Raw genomic sequence first — 19,291 nt, 5'->3', positions numbered from 1 at the left:
TGTACCCATTTATTCTCCTCATCTTAACCCCTCTTAACGAAACACAAAAGCTGCCCATTCTATAAGAGCGGACTGCTAGAAATCTGAACTTGCCTTTCACTCCTCTTTCCCATCAGTGGTTAAGTCGGGCTTTGTGGTACCTCCATGCCGTGGGCGCAGAGAGCTTGTGAGCGTGGTGGACAGTGGAGCTGGCTTCACCGTCACAAGGCTCAGCGCTTATCAGGTGACAAACCTAACACCAGGAACCAAATACTAGTAGGTACCAATGGACACCTGTGGAGGTGGGATACAAAAAGGGAAGCGGAGGTCGGATGAGGGTGGGGAATTGCCCGTAAGCATGGGTTAGAGAGGGTGCAGCTAAGGGTATGAAATGTGAACCTCCACCCCAGGAGGGCCCAGATGGGAGACATAGCTAGAAGGTGGAGGCTGGAACCTCTCTTCCCAAGTGCCAGATACGTACTGAGGATCTCTGTTTTCTCTCAACTCCCACCTCTAAAGCATATCCTATCGAGTACAGAAGGGGATGTCTACCGAGTCCAGTCCAGAGACTCCCATGTCCACGCTTCCTCGTAAGTTAAAATGCCTACCTCTCACGCCTCCGTGTCTACACAATTCCCTGAGCTCTGACTTTATTCCTCTAGAGCAAGTTAGCTAAACTGTTTTTCGGATCTCTCTCTTTCTCTCCCTTTCTCCCTCCCTCTCTCTCTCTCTCTGTCTGTCTGTCTCTCTTTCTCTCTCTCTCTCCCTCTCTCTCCTGATGAGTGTGTGGTATGGCCACCTTCTGTCCTGTTCCTTCATCTGCTGAACTAAAGGTCCCTTGTGCAGAGGAATGATGTCCTATTAGATCTCCTTGGTGGCTCCTAAGTGTTGCTGTGAGGCGGGGTCCATGTTTGCTTGACTGGTTGGCTGGATAACTAGTTGAACTGATGCTGGTGGCTACTTGGATGGCTGGGCTAAGCTGTGAACCACAGGGTGGCTAGGAACCCCTTCAACTCACAAAGGTTTCCCCATCTTCTTCTGACAGGAAAAAACATGGAGTCTATCGGGTTAGGAATGGCCCGGACAGGAGGCATGGTGGTCATCACAGTGCTGCTGTCTGTGGCCATGTTCTTATTGGTCGTGGGTCTTATCGTTGCCCTGGCACTGGGTACCCGCAAATGAGGAGGGCTGTCCTGCTTCCCAGGCATCTCCAAGAAGGCCAGGCTGCCTCCTGCCAGGCTGCAGTCACAGGCTTTTCAGTGGCTTCTCTTCCCTCTCCCTGCCCCCTCCACAGAGTCCATTCCTGACAGTGCCCCTGCTCCATGTCTCACCTTGCAGCACTCCCTGACAGCCCCCTCTGCAATCCCACCAAAGCTGATTTATCTCCCCCCTGTCCTCCCAGGGTTTCTCTGTATAGCCCTGGCTGTCCTGGAACTCACTCTGTAGTCCAGGCTGGCCTCAAACTCAGAAATTCGCCTGCCTCTGCCTCTCTAGTGCTGGGATTAAAGGTGTGCGCCACCACTCCCCAGCCTGATTTATCTCTTAACTGTACTTAATTCTCACAATAAAGGCTGACCTGACCATGTCTATGTGAGTCACCCATAGGTGGGTTCCTTTATACACATATCTAAAGTATCAATGTCAATGACACATGCATGCCATTCTCTCTAGCTCCAAACCCCAAGGATGACTTTTCCCAGGAGGCAGGCAAGTAGGGGCAGAGACAATGACAGCTTTCCAAGCCCTAGACCTAGGGTGTGAGTTTTACATCCTGCACTCAATAGATGACCCAAGAAGGAGTTGGGCAGCCAGTAGAAGCTGGATCACCACGTGGAGGTGTGGCAGGGAAGCCGACAGACCTTAGAAAAGTACTAGAGAAAACACAAACAGGGCAGGCCCTGGAGCCTGGGTAAAGAACATGCTAAGTGGTGCTAGACCCAAGAGCTGAGGTGGATGGAAGCTCCCTGGCAGGAGCGGGGACAAATGTAGTATACTGGTAAACAGGCAAGAATGTCACCCTCGTCCATTTTTAAAATTTAGTTTTGTTCTATAAAAGTTTTATTTATTTGTTTGCTTGTTTTTGTTTTCTGAGACAGGATTTCTCTGTGTAGCTCTGGTTGTCCTAGAACTCTGTAGACCAGGTTGGCCTCGAACTCAAAGAGATCTGCCTGGCGCTGCATCACCCAACTAACGGTTTTATTTCTCGAGTGTGCATGTGCATGTAGTATGTTGAATACATTGAGGACAACTTTTGGGGAGTCCATTCACTCCTTCTACATGGACTCCAGGGATCAGACGTGGGTTTTGGGATTTCACCACCCAGTTATCCACTGAGACATCTCCCTGGCCTACCTCCTTAATTTTTTGTCCTCCCCAAGATGTCTTCCTGATGGAAAGCAGTGATCTTTACCTCAGTCTGTAAGGTGATCTGAGGACCGGAGCTGAGACACACAGCTTCCCCTCAGCTTTTCCCACCATGCCTCAGTAGCCTGGTTTCCTTCTTGCTACGGGCCTTTGTACAGAGGATTCTGTGTGCCTGGACTGTCCTTGTGACTGCTCCTGTTTTTATAGCTCACTGCCTCCCTCCAGGGAACTCTCTAACATTCACCAACCCCTTCCTCCACCCTCTAATTCCTATTCTGCCCCACAGTGTTATACACACAGGCTCACAACTGTGTGCTCGATGACTCAGTTGCCCCCTCCTCCAGACTACAAATTCCCTGAGACCAATTACTTAGATGTCGGTAGCTGGTTCTATAGTGCTGATGGTACAGTAGGTACTCAGTAAATATTTGTCCATTTCAACTCTTAGGAAGTTGAGGAAAATTGCCCAATTTCAAGGACAGCCTAGGCTATAGAGTGAATTCCAGAACAGCCTGGGCTACAGAGAGAGACCCTGTCTCTTATATTTTTTGGTTGTGAGTCTAGCTTTTAATGGCTGAGTCTGAGAGACCCTATCTCAAAAACAGAAAAAATACAAAGGGAAGTGAGATAGCTCAGCAGGTAAGGCTCCTGCCAGGCCAACGGAAGGCTATGAGTTCAATCCCCAGAACCCACATGAAGTTGCAAGAAGAAAACTGAACCCACAAAGCTGTCCTCAGAACTCCACACATGCACTGTGGGATGAGAGCTTCAACCATCATGTGTGCACATACACACTCACATATAATAAATCTATTTTAAAAAATCAAAAACAAACTGGAGGGTTGGCTCAGTGGTTAAGATTACTGACTGCTCTTCTAGAGGACCTGGTTCAATCAATTTCTAGCACCTACATGGGGGGGGGGTGTCATACCATTGATTACTCCAGTTCTAGGGAATACGTTGTCCTCTTCTGGTATCTGCTGGTACTGCATGCACACAAGTGCCCAGGTAAATAGATGCAAGCAAACACCTGGGCACATAAAATGAAAAGAAATAAATCTTTTAAAACAAAACAAAAACAGGCTGGATCTGGCAGTGCACACAGTGCCAGCACTCAGAGACAGGTTATCCAGAACTACATAGTTTCAGGGCAGCCAGGGCTTTATAGAGAGGCCTGTTTCAAAACAACAACAACAACAAAAACCCAGCTAAACAAATATTAATGGGGGCTAGAAAGGTGACTCTGTCACTTGCTGCTCCTACAGAGGACCCACGTTTGGTTCCCAGCACCCACGTGACTATAACTCCAGTTCAGGAGACCCACTGCCCATTTCTGGCCAACATAGATGCAGGAGCTTATGTAGTATGTAAACCAACACTCACACATACACACAAAATGGAATAATACAACAAAACTTTGAAAGACATTTTATTTTAAATCCCCTGTGTTAGCATTCCTTCTAGGCTGCGCCCCACAGTTACCTGGCAACAGCCAGGTGTGCCTGACTCACTATAAAAGGGGCTGTTTGCCCCCTCCTCACTCTCTGCCCCTTCTGCCTCTTTCCCCACCACCTTTCCCTGTCTCTCTCCAGGCATCCCTGGCCAACCTCTCCTGTCTCTCTCTGTCTCTCTCTCCCCCGCCACTCTCTGTCTTTCTCTGTCTTTATCCCTCCTCAACTCCCCTCCCCATGTCCTAAATAAACTCTATTCTATACTATACCTCATGTGGCTGGTACCTCAGAGGGAAGGATGCCCCAGCATGGGCCCACAGAGGCACCCCTTCCACCTCACCATACTGTGCTTCTACCAAACATATCCTGGCTTTCTCTTTTTTATAAAACACAACACCCTGTATGTGTGTAGTGGGAAGAGGAAATGGTATGTGCTCATGAGTGCAGGTGACATGGAGGCCAGAAGGTATTGGGTCCCCTTGAACTGAAGTTACCGGTGGTCAAGAGCTGGCAATTGAACTCAGAACTCAGATCCTCTGGAAAAGCAGTAGAGCTAGATTTTAACCTGAGCCATCTCTCTAGCCTCACCTTCCTTCCCACCAGCCTAGATAATGTCTTTGTGAAACAGCCCTTGCTGTCCTCAAACTCACTCTGTAGACCAGGCTGGCCTTCAACTCCGAGATCTGCTTGCCTCTGCCTGCCTAGGGCTGGGATTAAAGGCATGTGCCGCCACTGCCCACCCTCTCACCCCCCTTTTAAAGACAAAGTCTCAATGTATAGCCCCAGCTGGCCTAGAAATCTATAGATCATGTTGGCCTCAAACTCAAAGAGTTCTGCCTGTATTTGCCTTCAGTTCTGAGACTAAATACATACATTGCCATGTCCAATATTAAATAAAAAGTTCTGAAATTTTTAAAATTTAAAACAAAAACCAGCCTGGCAGTGGTGGCACATGCCTTTAATCCCAGCACTCAGAAGGCAGAGGCAGGTGGATATCTTGAGGCCAGCCTGGTCTACAGAGTGAGTTCCAAAAGAGCCAGGGCTGCACAGAGAAACCCTGTCTCACCAGCCCATAAAATAAATCAATAGCAATGGAAATAATTTTATGGTTGGGGGTCACCACAGCAGGAGGATCTGTTTTGTTTTTTTTTGGGTTTTTGTTTGTTTGTTTGTTTTTGTTTTTGTTTTTTTGGTTTTTTGAGACAGGGTTTCTCTGTGTAGCCCTGGCTGTCCTGAACTCACTCTGTAGACCAGGCTGGCCTCGAACTCAGAAATCTGCCTGTCTCTGCCTCCCAAGTGCTGGGACTAAAGGCGTGCACCTCCACCACCCAGCAGGAGGATCTGTATTTAATGGTCCCAGCCTTAAGACAGTTGAGAACAGCTGCACTAAAGTCATCTGAGAAGTGTGAGCTTCAATTGAGAAAACACCTCCAGAAACAGACTGTAGGCAAGCCTAGAGGGGATTTTCTTAATTAGTGGTTGATGTGGGACGGCACAGCCCTTTGTGGGTAGTGCTACCCTTAGGCTAAGGATCCTAGGTTTTGTCTGAAAGCAGACTGAGAAAACCTTGAGGAGCAAGCCAGTAAGCTGCATGGCCTTCTCATTAGCTCCTGCATCCAGGTTCCTCGCTGAGACAATGTCTCTGGATATGTAAGCCAAATAAACCCTTTCCTCCACACCGTGCTTCTGTCGTGGTGTTTCAGCACACAGACACAGTAATCCTAAAGCACTTATCTTAGCTACATGGTATAATTCCAACCTGGGCTAAATGAGAGTTCAAAGGAAAGGAAATATTAGCCTGGGGAGTATGTGTCCTGATGAGGTGAGGTTTTTGGAGCCTGGCTTCCTGTGTGGTAGCAGGAGCACTGTACTAGTGAGCAAACCACTGCATATACAAGCACCATATAAGGGGCTCTGGCTCGCACAGGCTCAGAATGAAGATAGCCCTCCTCTGTGCTTAAAATGTTTAGAAATGACCACTACATATGACAGAGGATTTACCACTGTTACAGATTTCCCTCTTTGGGTTCTTGTGGTGGAGGTGGTACTGGGAGGGATTCAACAGTGTCCTGCATTCTCGGTTCTACCACTAAGCCCCACCCACTGGCATTCTATACCTAGACATTGTTCTGTGACCTTGGCTGTAACCAACCAGACAGTGATGAGGATATTCTAAAGAGAAACTTGTGTCCCTTTGTTTATCAGACTGGAACCCAGGGCTGGCCAGGAGGAGAAGCTGAGGCCCTGGGAGTAGCCAGAGGAGGAACTTATCTTCCAGAGAAAGATTTACAACTAGTCAGATACCCTGTAAGAGACTGGAGTTCAGGCAGTGATGGATCAGTGGTGCACAGGCCCACAAGTTGACTAGGACTCCTAGATTGTCTTTGTATTAGAACCCTACCAAAGGACATAACCCTTGCCATCATTTTAGAGTAGTGAAGATGGACTTTGGGGAAGGTCCACTAGATCTCTGTCTCCTTTCCAGATATGTCTACAATGAGTAAGTCTTTTTTTCTACTTTTCTCTATTAATTATCTTTTTTTAATTGGCTCATTGAAGATGGGTGGCTGAACCTGGCTTGTCAGGGCTGCCAGAGATCTGACACCCTGAATGTGACATCACCACTACAGGATTTTTGTCACCTCAGATTGATAGTGAAAAGCAGAAAAAGGACATAAGGCTTAGCAGGTGCCTGGGAGGTCAAGGGCAGCCTGGGCAAAAGCAAAAGCCCCTTTTCAAAAAAATAGACTTGGTTTTTTGTTCTGTTTTGTTGAGGCTGGACCTCACTTTTGTAGCTCTGGCTGTCCAGGAACTCACTACGTAGACCAGACTGTCCTGTTTTACACAGTGAGTACAAAGATAGAGACACATTCTCCTGAGTGCTTAAAGATGTACAGCAGTAACTGTGGTCCAGTAATGGGTTATAATTCACCTTACAAAGTAAGACTCAGGGTTAGGGATTTAGCTCAGTGGTAGAGTGCTTGCCTAGCAAGTTCAAGGTCCTGGGTTCTGGTCCTCAGCTCTGGAACAAAAAAAGAACTAAAAAAAAAAAAAAAAAAGTGGGCTGGTGAGATGGCTCAGTAAGAGCACTGACTGCTCTTCTGAAGGTCCTGAGTTCAAATCCCAGCAACCACATGGTGGCTCACAACCACCCTTAATGAGATATGATGCCCTCTTCTGCAGCGTCTGAAGACAGCTACAGTGTACTTACATATAATAAATAAATAAATAAAACAAATCTTTGGGCTGGAACGAGCAGGGACTGAGCAAGCAGGGCCTACTGGAGCGAGAGGGGTTGATGGGAGCAAGCAGAGGTCCTAAAAGTCAATTCCTAACAACAAGATGAAGGCTCACAACTATCTGTACAGCTACAGTGTGTACTCATATACATAAAATAAATAATTAACTCTTTTTTTTTTTTAAAGTAAGGCTGTAGGCTGGAGGTTTAGCTCAGTGCTTCAAAACTTGCTCTGAGGCCTGGGGCTCAAACTCCAACATTATATCACAATAGCAAGCAAGCGAGCAATTAAACTCAGAAAGTCATGGTGACCCATGCTTTTTGTGCAATGCGGGTCTCTTTGTCTTGGAATTCACTGTGTAGCACAGGGCTGGCCTTGAACTCACAGAGGTACAATTGCCTCTGCTTCCCAAGTGCCGGGACTAAAGACGGGTACCACCAATGCCCAGAGTGACCCACCCCTTTCATCCCAGCTCTTAAGAGACAGAGACAGGCAGATCTCTGAGTTCAGGACAAACAGAGCTACACAGTGGGGCTCTGTCTCAAAAACAAAAACCAAGAACATTGTTGGGAAGAAATGGTGAAATCCGAGTAAAATCTATGAATTAAATAAGAGTATTGAGTCAATGTTAAATTTTCTGATTTTTAATGCTGGAGAGATGGCTCAGAGGTAAAGAAGAGCACTTGCTGTTTGGTCATGAGGGCAGGAGTTCAGGTGTCACTTGCTCTGTCCCCACAATCAGCCTGTGGCTCCAGGTCCTAGGGGTAGGATCCCCTCTAGCCTTCAAGGGTACCCTCACATGTGTGTATATGCACTCACACAGACATGTGTATATATAGACTCATAATTTAAGAATTCAGACCTGAGCGAGGTGTAAGAATGCAAGCCTTAGTTCTAGCAACAGGCAGATCTCTGTAAGTTTGAGGCCAGCCTGGTCCGCATAGTGAGCTCCACGACTACATAGTGAGATCCTGTCTTGAAAGACAGGTAGGCCGACCAACAGACAGACAGACAGACAGAAAGTTCCAACTCCTGATTTTTGTCTATGTAAGCTAATATCTGTTTTTAGGAAATGCCAATTAAAGTGTTTCTGGGTAAAAAGGATATGCTGTTGACAAATTACTAAATAATTCATTAGAAATTATATACTTTTAAGGGCTGATTGTGGGGATAGAGGTGCTGACACCTGAATGCCTGCCCTCATGACCAAACAGCAAGTGCTCTTTACCTCTGAGCCATCTCTCCAGCCCTAAAACTCAGATGTAACCCAGTGACAGAGCAGTTGCCTGGCATACCTAAGGCTCTGGATTCTATTCCCAGCATCAATCAGCCATCAATTAGGAAAAAAAAAAAAACAAAAAACATAATGAGGAGCTGGATGTGGCAGTGCACACCTTTAATCCCAGTACTCCAGAGGCAGAGACAGGTGGATCTATTTGAATTTGAGGCCAGCCTGGTCTACCTACACTGGGAATTCCTGGATAAAGAGTTACATAATGAGACCATGTCTCAAACAAACAAAAAGAATAAGAAAAAAAAAAAAAGGAGAGAACCAACTCTCCCAGGTTGTTTGACCTTCTGACTAGCCCCAAGGCAGGCTCACATGCACACACACACCTAAAATAAATTAAAATGTAACTTAAACTTGTATAATGAGCTGAACATGATAATGCATACCTGTAATCTTTTTCTTTTTATTAACTTACTTTTAATTTTATGCACATCAGTCATTTTGCCTCCATGTGTGTCTGTAGAAGGGTGTTGAATCCTCTGGAACAGGAGTTACAGACAGTTGTGAGCTGTCATGTGGGTGCTGGGAATTGAGCCCAGACCCTCTGGAATGGTCGCCAGTGCACTTCACCACTGAGCTCACCACTGAGCCATCTCTCCAGCCCTGTATGTCTGTAATCTTGGGAATTAAGATGAAAGAGGCTCAAGATTTCCCAGCTACTCTCAGTCAACAGAGTTCAAAGTCCAGCCTCTAAAAACTTCAAAAACGTGAAAAGGAAAAAAATTATATGTGTATACATGCATATGTACATATAGGGCTGAGAGTCTAGTTGCACCAGACAGCATTTGCCTAGTATGTGCAAGGCCCACCAATTCCCAGAACTGAGAAAAATAAAACGATAAATGAATAAAAAATTAATAAGGGGGCTGGAGAGAAGACTCAGCAGTTAAGAGCACCAACTGCTCTTCTGAAGATCATGCGTTCAAATCCTAGCAACCACATGATGGCTCATAACCATCTGTACTGGGGTGTCTGAAGACAGCTATAGTGTACTTACATATAATAAACAAATAATTTTTTTTTTGTTTTTTTTTGTTTTGTTTTGTTTTGTTTTTTTGGTTTTTCGAGACAGGGTTTCTCTGTGTAGGCCTGGCTCCTGCTCACTTTGTAGACCAGGCTGGCCTCGAACTCAGAAATCTGCCTGTCTCTGCCTCCCAAGTGCTGGGATTAAAGGCCTGCGCCACCACTGCCCGGCTTTTTTTTTTTTTTTGTTATTGTGTCTTTAAGTAAGAGCTTTTCTCAAATGTAGTAGAGAATGGTCTGGGATATGTTTCTTTTGTATCTTCATATTCTTTTGTTATGACATTTATTTTATTTATTTATTCAGTTGGGGGAAAGTCACCTGGATGAACCTTGACCCTCCTCTGAGCCATCCCACCTTTTTTTGTTCTCTTCGTTCATTTATTTGCTTCTTTATTTTTATTTTTATTTTTATTTTTATTTTTTTATTTATTTTTGAGACAGGGTTTCTGTGTGTGGCCTCCTGGAACTAGCTCTGTAGGCCTTGAACTCAGAGATCTGCCTGCCTCTGCCATCAGAGTGCTAGGATTAAAGAAAGGCCTGAAGTGGGCCACCACACCCAGCTTTTTTTTTTAATTGCCTTTTAAACAAACAAACAAAACCCTTGCTGGTCTAGTCGCCTGCACTACTACGCCCCGCATTTAAACTCCTCCCTACCTCACCCACCCAGAGATCCACCCCCTCCGGCCAAGGTCTCTGGTATCCGAGATTTGCTTGTGTAGTTTAAAGAAACTTTGAATTTGTGCTTCCGCCAAGTGTGATTGATTTTAGGCGTGTGGCTCGTAATCTGGTTTTAGGAGGTGCAGGCTTTGAACTTGCTAGGCAGGCACTCTATCAGCTGAGCCACATCCGCAGGTGCAGGAAAACCTGATGAGCGCGAGCTGGTTGGAACCTGAGGCAATCAGGAGTGTCTGCAGGGGCGCTGCACTCCTGACGGCTCCCACCCGCGATTGCCTGCGGTTTGAGGAAGCACCTTCCACACGGGCGAGTCTGTCCGCCACTTGCACTCTGCACCGCTCGTCTCCTCCAGCCTTAAAAATGGATCCTAAATTCCAGAACCGGGACTTCTGGGCCAGCCTCCATGGCCAGGTTCCGGGCTTGCTGGATTGGGATATGGGCAACGAGTGCTTCCTCTCCTTCACCTCTACACAGTTGTCCGAGGCCGAGCAGAAACGTGAGTGGGGCAGTGGGGGAGGGGCGCGTGGGTGGTTGCGGCATCGAGTGGGCGGACTGCCTCTGGCTTCCCAGGCTCACCACCTCACTGGGATCAGGGTCTCGAACCCCACGCAGGGGTGGGTGTGGGCCTTACCACAAGTCAGTCCCCAGAGCCCACATATTGTGGGTTTATCATCTTTTATCCCGTTATCGCCCCAGAACATTCCTAGACCTGGTCTGAGCTTTGGCGCTTGGGCATGGGAACTTGGCATGCCGTAGGCTTTTTGTTTTGTTTTGTTTTGTTTTGTTTTCGAGATAGGGTTTCTCTGTATAGCCTTGGCTGTCCTGGAACTCAGAAATCCGCCTGCCTCTGCCTCCCAAGTGCTGGGATTAAAAGCGTGTGCCACCACCGCCCGGCATTATTTTTTGATGTAAAAACAATCATCATTCTCTTTAGGGAGGTATCCTCAACTCTTTGGTTGCTGCTGTTTATGATTTTGTTTTGAGGCCCAGGCTTGCCTCAAGTCTTAACAGTTGACCTACTGGTGCTGTAGGCATGGGCTACAGCCAACCCAGGCTGCTAGCCCACCTATCCTTGTTTTATCTGTAGTACAAGATGGAGTTAATGTCGTCAAAAGGAAGGTGGATCTGTCCTTTCTAAGTGTTTCCTCTTCCTTGGACCAAAGTTAAGTAGTTTTAGGTGATCACCCTTGCTTTTAAAGTGCTTTTTTTAAATCCAGTTAACACTGCTTTCCTCCCTTTAATAGTCAGAGCCATCATTTCCAAGTCCACATATAAATGTCTTATTCTCCAGAAATTGAGGCCAGAGTGATTGAGCCCAGAACTCTAGACCAGCCTAAAGGTGTCTTGTGCAAGACACTAGGCTTTGTTTCTGGACAGGTTTTGTGTTTTGTTTTGAGACAGGTTCCCACACTTGTAGCATTGGGCTGGGTCCAGAACTCTAGATCAGGCTGGAGTCCCTGGCTTGGGGCTATTTATCCAAGTAGGAACTGTAAAGTAGGCTGTTAGAAGTTGGGGCAACTGGGCAGTGGTGGTGCACGCCTTTAATGCCAGCACTTGAGAGGCAGAGGCAGGCGGATTTCTGAGTTCGAGGCCAGCCCGGTCTACAGAGTGAGTTCCAGGACAGCTAGGGCTACACAGAGAAACCCTGTCTCAAGAAAAAAAAAAAGAAGTTGGGGCATGGGGTTCTGGGGAAAAGTGTGATTGGTGACACATGTTGAGTGGTATATTTTAGAGTTTCAGGAGTGAGAACACTTGGACCCAAGGCTGAACCCTGAGGCATTCCAATATGGAGACTAAGGAAACCGATAACTATCCCCAAGAAGACCGCCTATAGGAACCCTGATGATAAGATGTTTCAAGGACTGAGATTGGGAGATAGGTGGGAGGGTCTGGAGCTCAAGGTTATCTTTGGCTTCCACAGAACTCAAGGGCTGCTTGGGCTAGACTATACCCTTCCCTTCCCCCAAACAGGGGAATAAAGGGGGTCAACCAAGGAAAATGGGGTAAATCTGATTAAAGACAGCATGTGTGGTGTGAATGAGACAGGGGCTCAGTATACAACTGAGGTCTTAACCATGGGACACACTTGAAAGTCAGTATGTCCTATAGGAGTTCACTCATTCTGTTAGGAGGTTAAACTCAAATCTGCAGGCCAGGCAGCAAGCTCTGTGACTCACTGAACCATCTCATAGGCTCAAATATGCTTTTATGTCTTCTAAAGGTGCTGTGTAATTTTTGCACTCCAGAGGTAATCCTTCCACCTCAGACTCCCAGATGCTGGGCTTATATTACCCTGTACAACCTCCCTTGGCTTCACGATGATTTTATGTTGGTCAAAATTGTACAGTTTTTGTGCCCCAAATTCACAACCTTTCAATTTAGACTCCCACGACTGGGATTACAGGCGTGCACTCTTACAGATACGTTTATCAATCAAAGTTGTTGCACCTTCTTTTGTTTTTTGTTTGTTTGTTTGTTGTTCAAGACAGGGTTTCTCAATGTATCACTGGCAATCCTGGAATTGGCCTTGAACTCAGACCCACCTGCCTCTGCCTCTCAAGTGCTGGGATTATTAAAGCCCTGTACCACTATACTGGATAAAACAAACATTTGAACAGAAGACAATCCAAATAAACATTATACTTACATACCATGGAATGATGGTAGTAAAACCGAAGACTTTAAAAGCTGGACATGGTATTATTACACCAGGAGTTACAGGCAGGCCAGTCTGAGTTCAGGGCCAGCCTGGTCTACATAGTAAGTTATAGGCCAGCTAGAATTACATAGTGAGACCCCCATCTCAGTACAGTCTTAAACAACATTTTATTGCCAGGTGGGTGGTGGCGCATGCCTTTAATCCCAGCACTTGGGAGGCAGAGGCAGGCGGATTTCTGAGTTCCAGGCCAGCCTGGTCTACAGAGTGAGTACCAGGACAGCCAGGGCTACACAGAGAAACCCTGTCTTGAAAAAACAAAAAACAAAAAAACCCCCAACATTTTGTCTTGTTTTGTGGTTGAAGATTGAACCCCAACTTGTGCCTCTCAGACAAGGGCTTTACTGATGAAATGTAACCTTAGCCTTAAGTTCTTTTGGTTTTCATAACAAAAACATGGGGGCCAGGGAGGTGGTTTAGTGGTTAGGAGCACTTAACTCGGTGAGTTTGTGAGGTTCTGATTTCAAAGTCCCAGCACCTGCCCCGAAAAACTAGGAATGACTGACTGTCCCAGTATCCCAGCATTTAGGAGTGGAGGGGTACTTCTGGTTCAGTGAGAGACCTTCCTAAAAAAAGCTTGGGACAACTAGATGCTTAGTGGGTAAAGGTTCATGCCACCTGAGTCTCATATAGTGGACAGAGAGAACCAGCCTTCAAATTATCTTATGACCTATATATATACATGCCATGACACATGTGCTCCCACACACCAATTAACTGTAATTAAATATATATCTGGTAGAAGATGATGGAGGAAGACTGTCATCCTCTTCCCATGCACTCATACAGGTGCCTGCATACACAACCCATACATATTCTTGTTCTGTCCTGCACATAGATGCTCCACAGCAGATATACAACCTCCACATCTCCCCACGTACACGTATGCAGGTGCCCAAACACGTACATGCTCTACACCACACATACACCACACACACATAAACTCACAATAAAGACAATAAAGACAGACAAGATGGCTTAGCAGGTAAAAGGGGCTGCTGTCAAACCAGAGGACCTGAGTGTGGTCACCAGAGCTCACAGAGATGGAGAGAACTTGCTGAGTGTGTCAGTGCATGACTTTAAGACCTCCCCTCCACCCACCATAAAAAGAAAGAACAAAAAAAATTGTGCAGTGAGGACACTGCAGTTTAAGCTGGCAATGGGGGCACATGCCTTTAATCCTATTACTCTGGAGGCGGAGGCAGGTGGTTCTCTTCAGTTCAAGGACAGCCTGGTCTACAGAGAGAGTACCAGGACATCCAGGGCTACACAGAGAGACCCAGTCTTGAGAAACAAACAAAACCCAAAACACTACAGTTTGTAACAGAAAATTCTCAAATCTGAGCTGATGCTTAGCATCAGTTGCTGGGATCTGAACTCCTTTGTACTGTGGTGGTGTGCACAGCACCTGTGTTTGTTTTGCCTTTGTTTTGGTTAATTGGTTTTTTCTTTTCTTAACTTTATTTTTTTTGGGGGGGAGGGGGAATTGGTTTTTCAAAACAGCATTTCTTTGTAACCCAGGCTGGCCCAGAACTCAGAGCTGCCTGCCTCTGCCTCCCAAGTGCTGGGAATAAAGGTGTGAGCTACCACTGCCTGGCTGCTTTTAGTTTTTATTTATTATTATTTATGTTTTTATTTAATATAAGGTCTCTCTATGTAGCTCTAGTTGTCCTGGAACTCCCAATGGAGATCCTTCTGCCTCTGCCTCCTAAATGCTGAAAGGTGTATGCCACTACGCCTGGCTGTTGTCCTTGCTTTAAATGGGGTTCTATAGATTGAAGTCATGTTGAAGTTTCATGTCCAAGTGCTCAGAGCTATCTTCTCAACCAAGGAATTTATTTTGGGGTATTATTTGCATATGCAGAAATCTCTTACTGATGGCTATAAGTCATCATCTATAAATCCAAGGCTCTCAGATCTACTTACAGTCAGGAAGTCCACCATCTGTGACCTCCACTTTCAGTCCTACTGACTGACTAAGGGAGTAACTCACAGTTTACTAAGGTCAGGCTATATAATGAATGACACTTTTTTTTTTTTTTTTTTGGTTTTTAGAAACAGGGTTTCTCTGTGTAGCCCTGGCTGTCCTGGAACTCACTCTGTAGACCAGGCTGGCCTCAAACTCAGAAATCCTCCTGCCTCTGCCTCCCAAGCGCTGGGATTAAAGGCGTGCACCACCACTGCCCAGCTTGAATGACACTTTTTTAAAAAAAGATTATAAATAAGTACACTGTAGCTGTCTTCAGATGCACCAGAAGAGGGTGTCACATCTCATACAGGTGGTTTGAACTCAGGACCCTCGGAAGAGCAGTCAGTACTCTTAACCACTGAGCCATCTCTCCAGGCCCCAACACCTTTTTTTTTTTTTAAAGATTTATTTTATTTTATGTGTATGAGTATGCTGTACCTGTACAGATGGCCATAAGCTATCATGTATGTGGCTGCTGGGAATTGAACTCAGGACCTCTGCCGGCCCCGTTCGCTCCTGTGTAATTCACTGTAGCTGTCTTCAGATGCACCAGAAGAGGGCACCCGATCTCATTGATCTCATTACGGGTGGTTGTGAGCCACCATGTGGTTGCTGGGATCTGAACTCAGGACCTTCAGAAGAGCAGTCAGTGCTCTTACCCGCTGAGCCATCTCGATAGCCCATGAATGACACTTCTGAGCAGGGGCTGAAGGCTAGGGCTGAACATTGCCTAATGTGCCACCATCTTGCAGGCCCAAGAAAATGTAATTTAACTAAAATATGCTAGTCATGAAGTTGGCTGTGTGATACGTGTCAGTAATCCTGGGAGGCTGAGGCAGGGGTATAGCAAATTTGAGACCAGCCTGGGATTTGTAACAGGAACTCACTCACATCAGGAGGAAAAGGAGCAGAGGGGAGAGGAGGAGGAGGGGGAAAGGGAGGGGACCAGGAGCGAGAGGAGATACTGAGTTTGAAGTACTTGTCAGTAACTCAAGCAAAAACATCCAGTCCATAACTCTGCCATGGAGACTAGCAGAAAAGTCTGATGTGTAGCCAGACTTGGGAGCCTTGGATTTATGGATGGCAACTGACAGTCGTGGGCATGAGATTGTTCAAGAATAGTATGTGTGGAGTAGGAAAAGAATGTAGAAAACTCAAGGTCAGGGGTGAAGGGAACACCAGTCTCTATAGCCTTGTACTACCTGAGCTTGGTCCACACCTATCCCAAGAGATCTTCAAGGCCCCAGATCATGGGGTAACAGTGGAAATTCTAGAATGTCTTCACTCTTTTTGCCAGTTGCCAAATATAGACTCCAAATAATTGGACCACGAAAATTGCCTTTCTCTTGACTCTTCTCTCTCTCTCTTTCTCTCTCTTGGCCAGTTGCCCTATACGGACTCCGAATTGTTAAACCACCGAAACTGCCTTTGGAAAAAATACCCAACCCTGATAAAGATGGTAAGTAGTGGGTTCTGTAGACAGGAGCTGAAAGCACCTTGCTCCCCAAAGCCAGTGAACTATGAGGTATCTCCTATTCCTCTGCCCAGGTCCAGACATTAAGCCCAATCTGTGGATGTGGGTGAACCCAAACATCGTGTATCCTCCCGGCAAGCTGGAGGTGGCACATAAAAAGGAAGACCTGCCAAGCGTGCTGCCCGCCTTCCAGCCAGACCTGAAAGAGAGAGAAGACAGCTGCTCAGAAGCTTCAGAGATGTCGTCACCGCAGCCGTTGCCTCCCCCTCTTCCTCGAAAGCAGAAGAAGAAGCTGAAGGAACAACACGTTGCCTCTTCCCCTAGCACCTGGGAGGAGGTATGGATGGGCGGGCACAGGGTTGAAGCGCCAACAGCTGGGTTTCTGAGGGCCAATAAAAGATGAACATGTCTAGACCTGACCTGTACCCTGGGGTTGGGGAGAAGGTCGAATAGTGGATTCTAGATTGCTCCCCTTTCTGCCACTGTACACTGGAGCTGAAGCTGAGGAGTCAGGACCAGATCCTACTCTGTGCCCCTCTAGCCTACAGAAGAGGAGGAGGCCAAGGACCATGATGACAGCTCCTCTGTGGCTCTCCCATCCCTTCCCACAAGGGCCCCACTCCAGAGTCGGTGGAGGCTTCCTCAAGCCATCAGCCCAGAGGGGAGGCTCTGGTCCCGTCCCCCTCTCCATTACTTCCATCTGATTGCCTTGGCTCTCAGAAACAGTCCCCCCTGTGGCCTCAACGTACAGCAGATCTACAGCTTCACCCGGTAGGTGAGGGGTCCCTGTAAGGAGGGGAAGGGGAGGGTCAGGGTTTAATAACTTCCAACCTGGCCCTGCGCTGCTGACCGTTTCCCCTTCTGGTTTTATTTCCTCAGGCAAATGTATGCCTACTCAAAGTTCAAGAACCTAACCACTCCCAACCCCTAAAAATTCAGCCATCCCTCAAACACCAATTCTCCTGGGTCAAGTTGTAGTTTCTCCCACCCTGCCCCTAAAGATTAGCCAGAGTAGAATCCAGAATCCCCAACAACATCTCCCACTTTCTGCCCCTTAGACTGTCCTGCCTGGCACAGAACACTTTATGCCCAAGGGTCAGGAAGCTGCACTGAGAATTTGTATTATATGTGTCTGTATATGTGATCATTGAAATTAGGGCCTCTATTTTGAGACAGGGACTTACTTTGTAGCTAGGGATGGCCTGAATCTCACTGTATAGACTGGGCTATCCTTGAACTCAGAGACCTACTTGCCACTGCCTCACGAGTGACAAGGTTTCTGTGTGTAGCCCTTCCTGTCCTAGAACTCACTATGTAAACCAGGCTACCCTCAAAATCAGAGCTGCCTCTGCCTCTTGGATGGTGGAATTAAGGGTGTGCTACCATGACTTGCTAACATTTTGCTTTGATAGGCATGCATGGGTGCGAGGGAGGCCTTCCTTGGTATTAGGCAAAGAGCCCTGTGTCCCAGAATGTTTTTTCTTGGGTGGTTTAATCCTGATACTTGTTCTGCTTGACTCCTGCTGTCAAAACCCCCAGCCCTCGAGGGAGGGGCAAAAATGAGCCCGAAGTTCGGGAACAGTAAACTGGGCTTAGAAGAAGAAATTTCTCAGCCCTAGCACTGTGGCACAGATCTGTGATCCCAGGACTCGGAGGTAGGAGGAGGGCCAGGGGATTAAAGTCATCCTTAGCTATCTAGTGAGTTCGAGGTCAGTCTGGGCTACAATAGACTGTCTCAAAGACAGAAAGAAAAAAGATGTTTCATAAGCTGAGTTGTGGTTCTGCCAGCAAAGTGCAATTCCAGACCAGCCTGACCTGCTTCACCCTGAGAGGAAGCTGAGGCTCCTGGCCCTGGGGAAGAACAAGGACCATGTGTCCTCTTCAGAGGTGCCATGCCTTTCTTTACTCTTCCTCCCTGTCCACAGAGAGCACTTTCCTTTTTTTCGGACAGCTCCAGAAGCCTGGAAGAATACAGTCCGTCACAATCTCTGTTTCCGAGACAGCTTTGAGAAAGTGCCGGTCAGTAAGCAGGGGGAAGCCAGTACTCGGCCTCGATCCTGCCTCTGGAAGTTGACTGAAGAGGGACGCCGCCGCTTTTCAGAGGAGGCCCGCACCTTGGCTTCCACTCGGCTGCAAAGTATCCAGCAATGCATGAGCCAGCCAGGTGTGAAGCCTTGCCATGAATGAGCCGGGGGGTGGGGGACCTGAGGCCCAGACTCTAGGCTAGATGTGCCTCCCTGGATCATACATCTGCAGGAAGCAGGGAGAACAGGAGTGATTGAGACGCTCTTAGTGACGTCTTCTCTGAGACCTCCCATGAGAGCGGGAGTTTGGAAGCTGAGGTTGCTGCAGGCTCTGCTCACAGCCCAGAATCCTGGCATGATGGCATTTGAGCTGGGTAAAAAGTATGAGGGCTTATCAGAGAGATTCAAGCAGAAAGGTTTCAAAAGTGGTAGCGTTGGATCCTTAAGCTCTGTGAGATAGCATAGCAGACCCGGGACAGAGCAGGTTAAGATTGCAAGCTCCTCTGAACTCTCTTACAGATGTGATGCCCTTCCTCTTTGACCTTCAAGAATAATCAGCCATGCCCTATTAAAGTTTCCTTCAGCAACACCTGTCTGTGTGTGATCTCTGAGGATGGGGCTAAGTGGGAAGTGGGATTCATCATCAAGAATGAAAGTAGGGGTTATGGAAGCTGGCAGAGATAGATAGATAGATAGATAGGTAGGTAGGTAGGTAGATAGATAGATAGATAGATAGTAGAAGGAAGATGGTGGATGGATGGTTAGATAGATGATAGATAGGCTTGTTTCTCTATGGACGAAATGAACTAGGTGAAACAGAATCTGAAGTATAAAAAAGGCTGGAGAGATGGCTCAGCGGTTAAGAACACTGACTCCTCTTCCAGAGGTCCTGACTTCAGTACCCAGTAAACACATAGTAACTCACAACCATGTGTAATGGGATCTGATGCCCCCTTCCGGTGTGTCTGAAGACAGGGACAGTATACTCACATAAAAAATCTTTTTTAAAAAAAGAAGTATCAGCCGGGCAGTGGTGGCGCACGCCTTTAATCCCAGCACTTGGGAGGCAGAGGCAGGTGGATTTCT

At 46.9% G+C, this 19,291-nt stretch overlaps 1 protein-coding gene across 7 annotated transcripts in view; it reads left to right on the top strand.

Moving 5' to 3' along the window:
• The window catches only part of LOC116073478 (forkhead box protein R1-like), a 45,451-nt gene extending 26,659 nt beyond the window's left edge, over window positions 1–18,792 (top strand). For 5 of the 7 annotated variants that reach the window (XM_031345406.1, XM_031345405.1, XM_031345403.1 and 2 more), the window contains 8 exons: window positions 117–223; window positions 499–569; window positions 10,200–10,518; window positions 16,092–16,166; window positions 16,256–16,518; window positions 16,723–16,952; window positions 18,107–18,345; window positions 18,725–18,792. In XM_031345406.1, the coding sequence (XP_031201266.1) occupies window positions 145–223; window positions 499–569; window positions 10,200–10,518; window positions 16,092–16,166; window positions 16,256–16,518; window positions 16,723–16,952; window positions 18,107–18,345; window positions 18,725–18,759 (1,311 nt within the window). In that variant the 5' untranslated portion in view covers window positions 117–144 and the 3' untranslated portion in view covers window positions 18,760–18,792. Of the gene's footprint in view, window positions 1–116; window positions 256–498; window positions 570–10,199; window positions 10,519–16,091; window positions 16,167–16,255; window positions 16,519–16,722; window positions 16,953–18,106; window positions 18,346–18,724 lie in introns of those variants that run through there. The other 2 variants (XM_031345409.1, XM_031345408.1) reach the window with 2 other exon arrangements.
• The last annotated feature ends 499 nt before the right edge of the window (window positions 18,793–19,291 follow it).

This window comes from Mastomys coucha, unplaced genomic scaffold, assembly GCF_008632895.1.
Source record: "Mastomys coucha isolate ucsf_1 unplaced genomic scaffold, UCSF_Mcou_1 pScaffold23, whole genome shotgun sequence".
Lineage (NCBI taxonomy): Eukaryota > Metazoa > Chordata > Mammalia > Rodentia > Muridae > Mastomys > Mastomys coucha.
The sequence above is the reverse complement of the archived record's forward strand: the minus strand, read 5'-3'. Positions and strand labels throughout refer to the sequence as shown.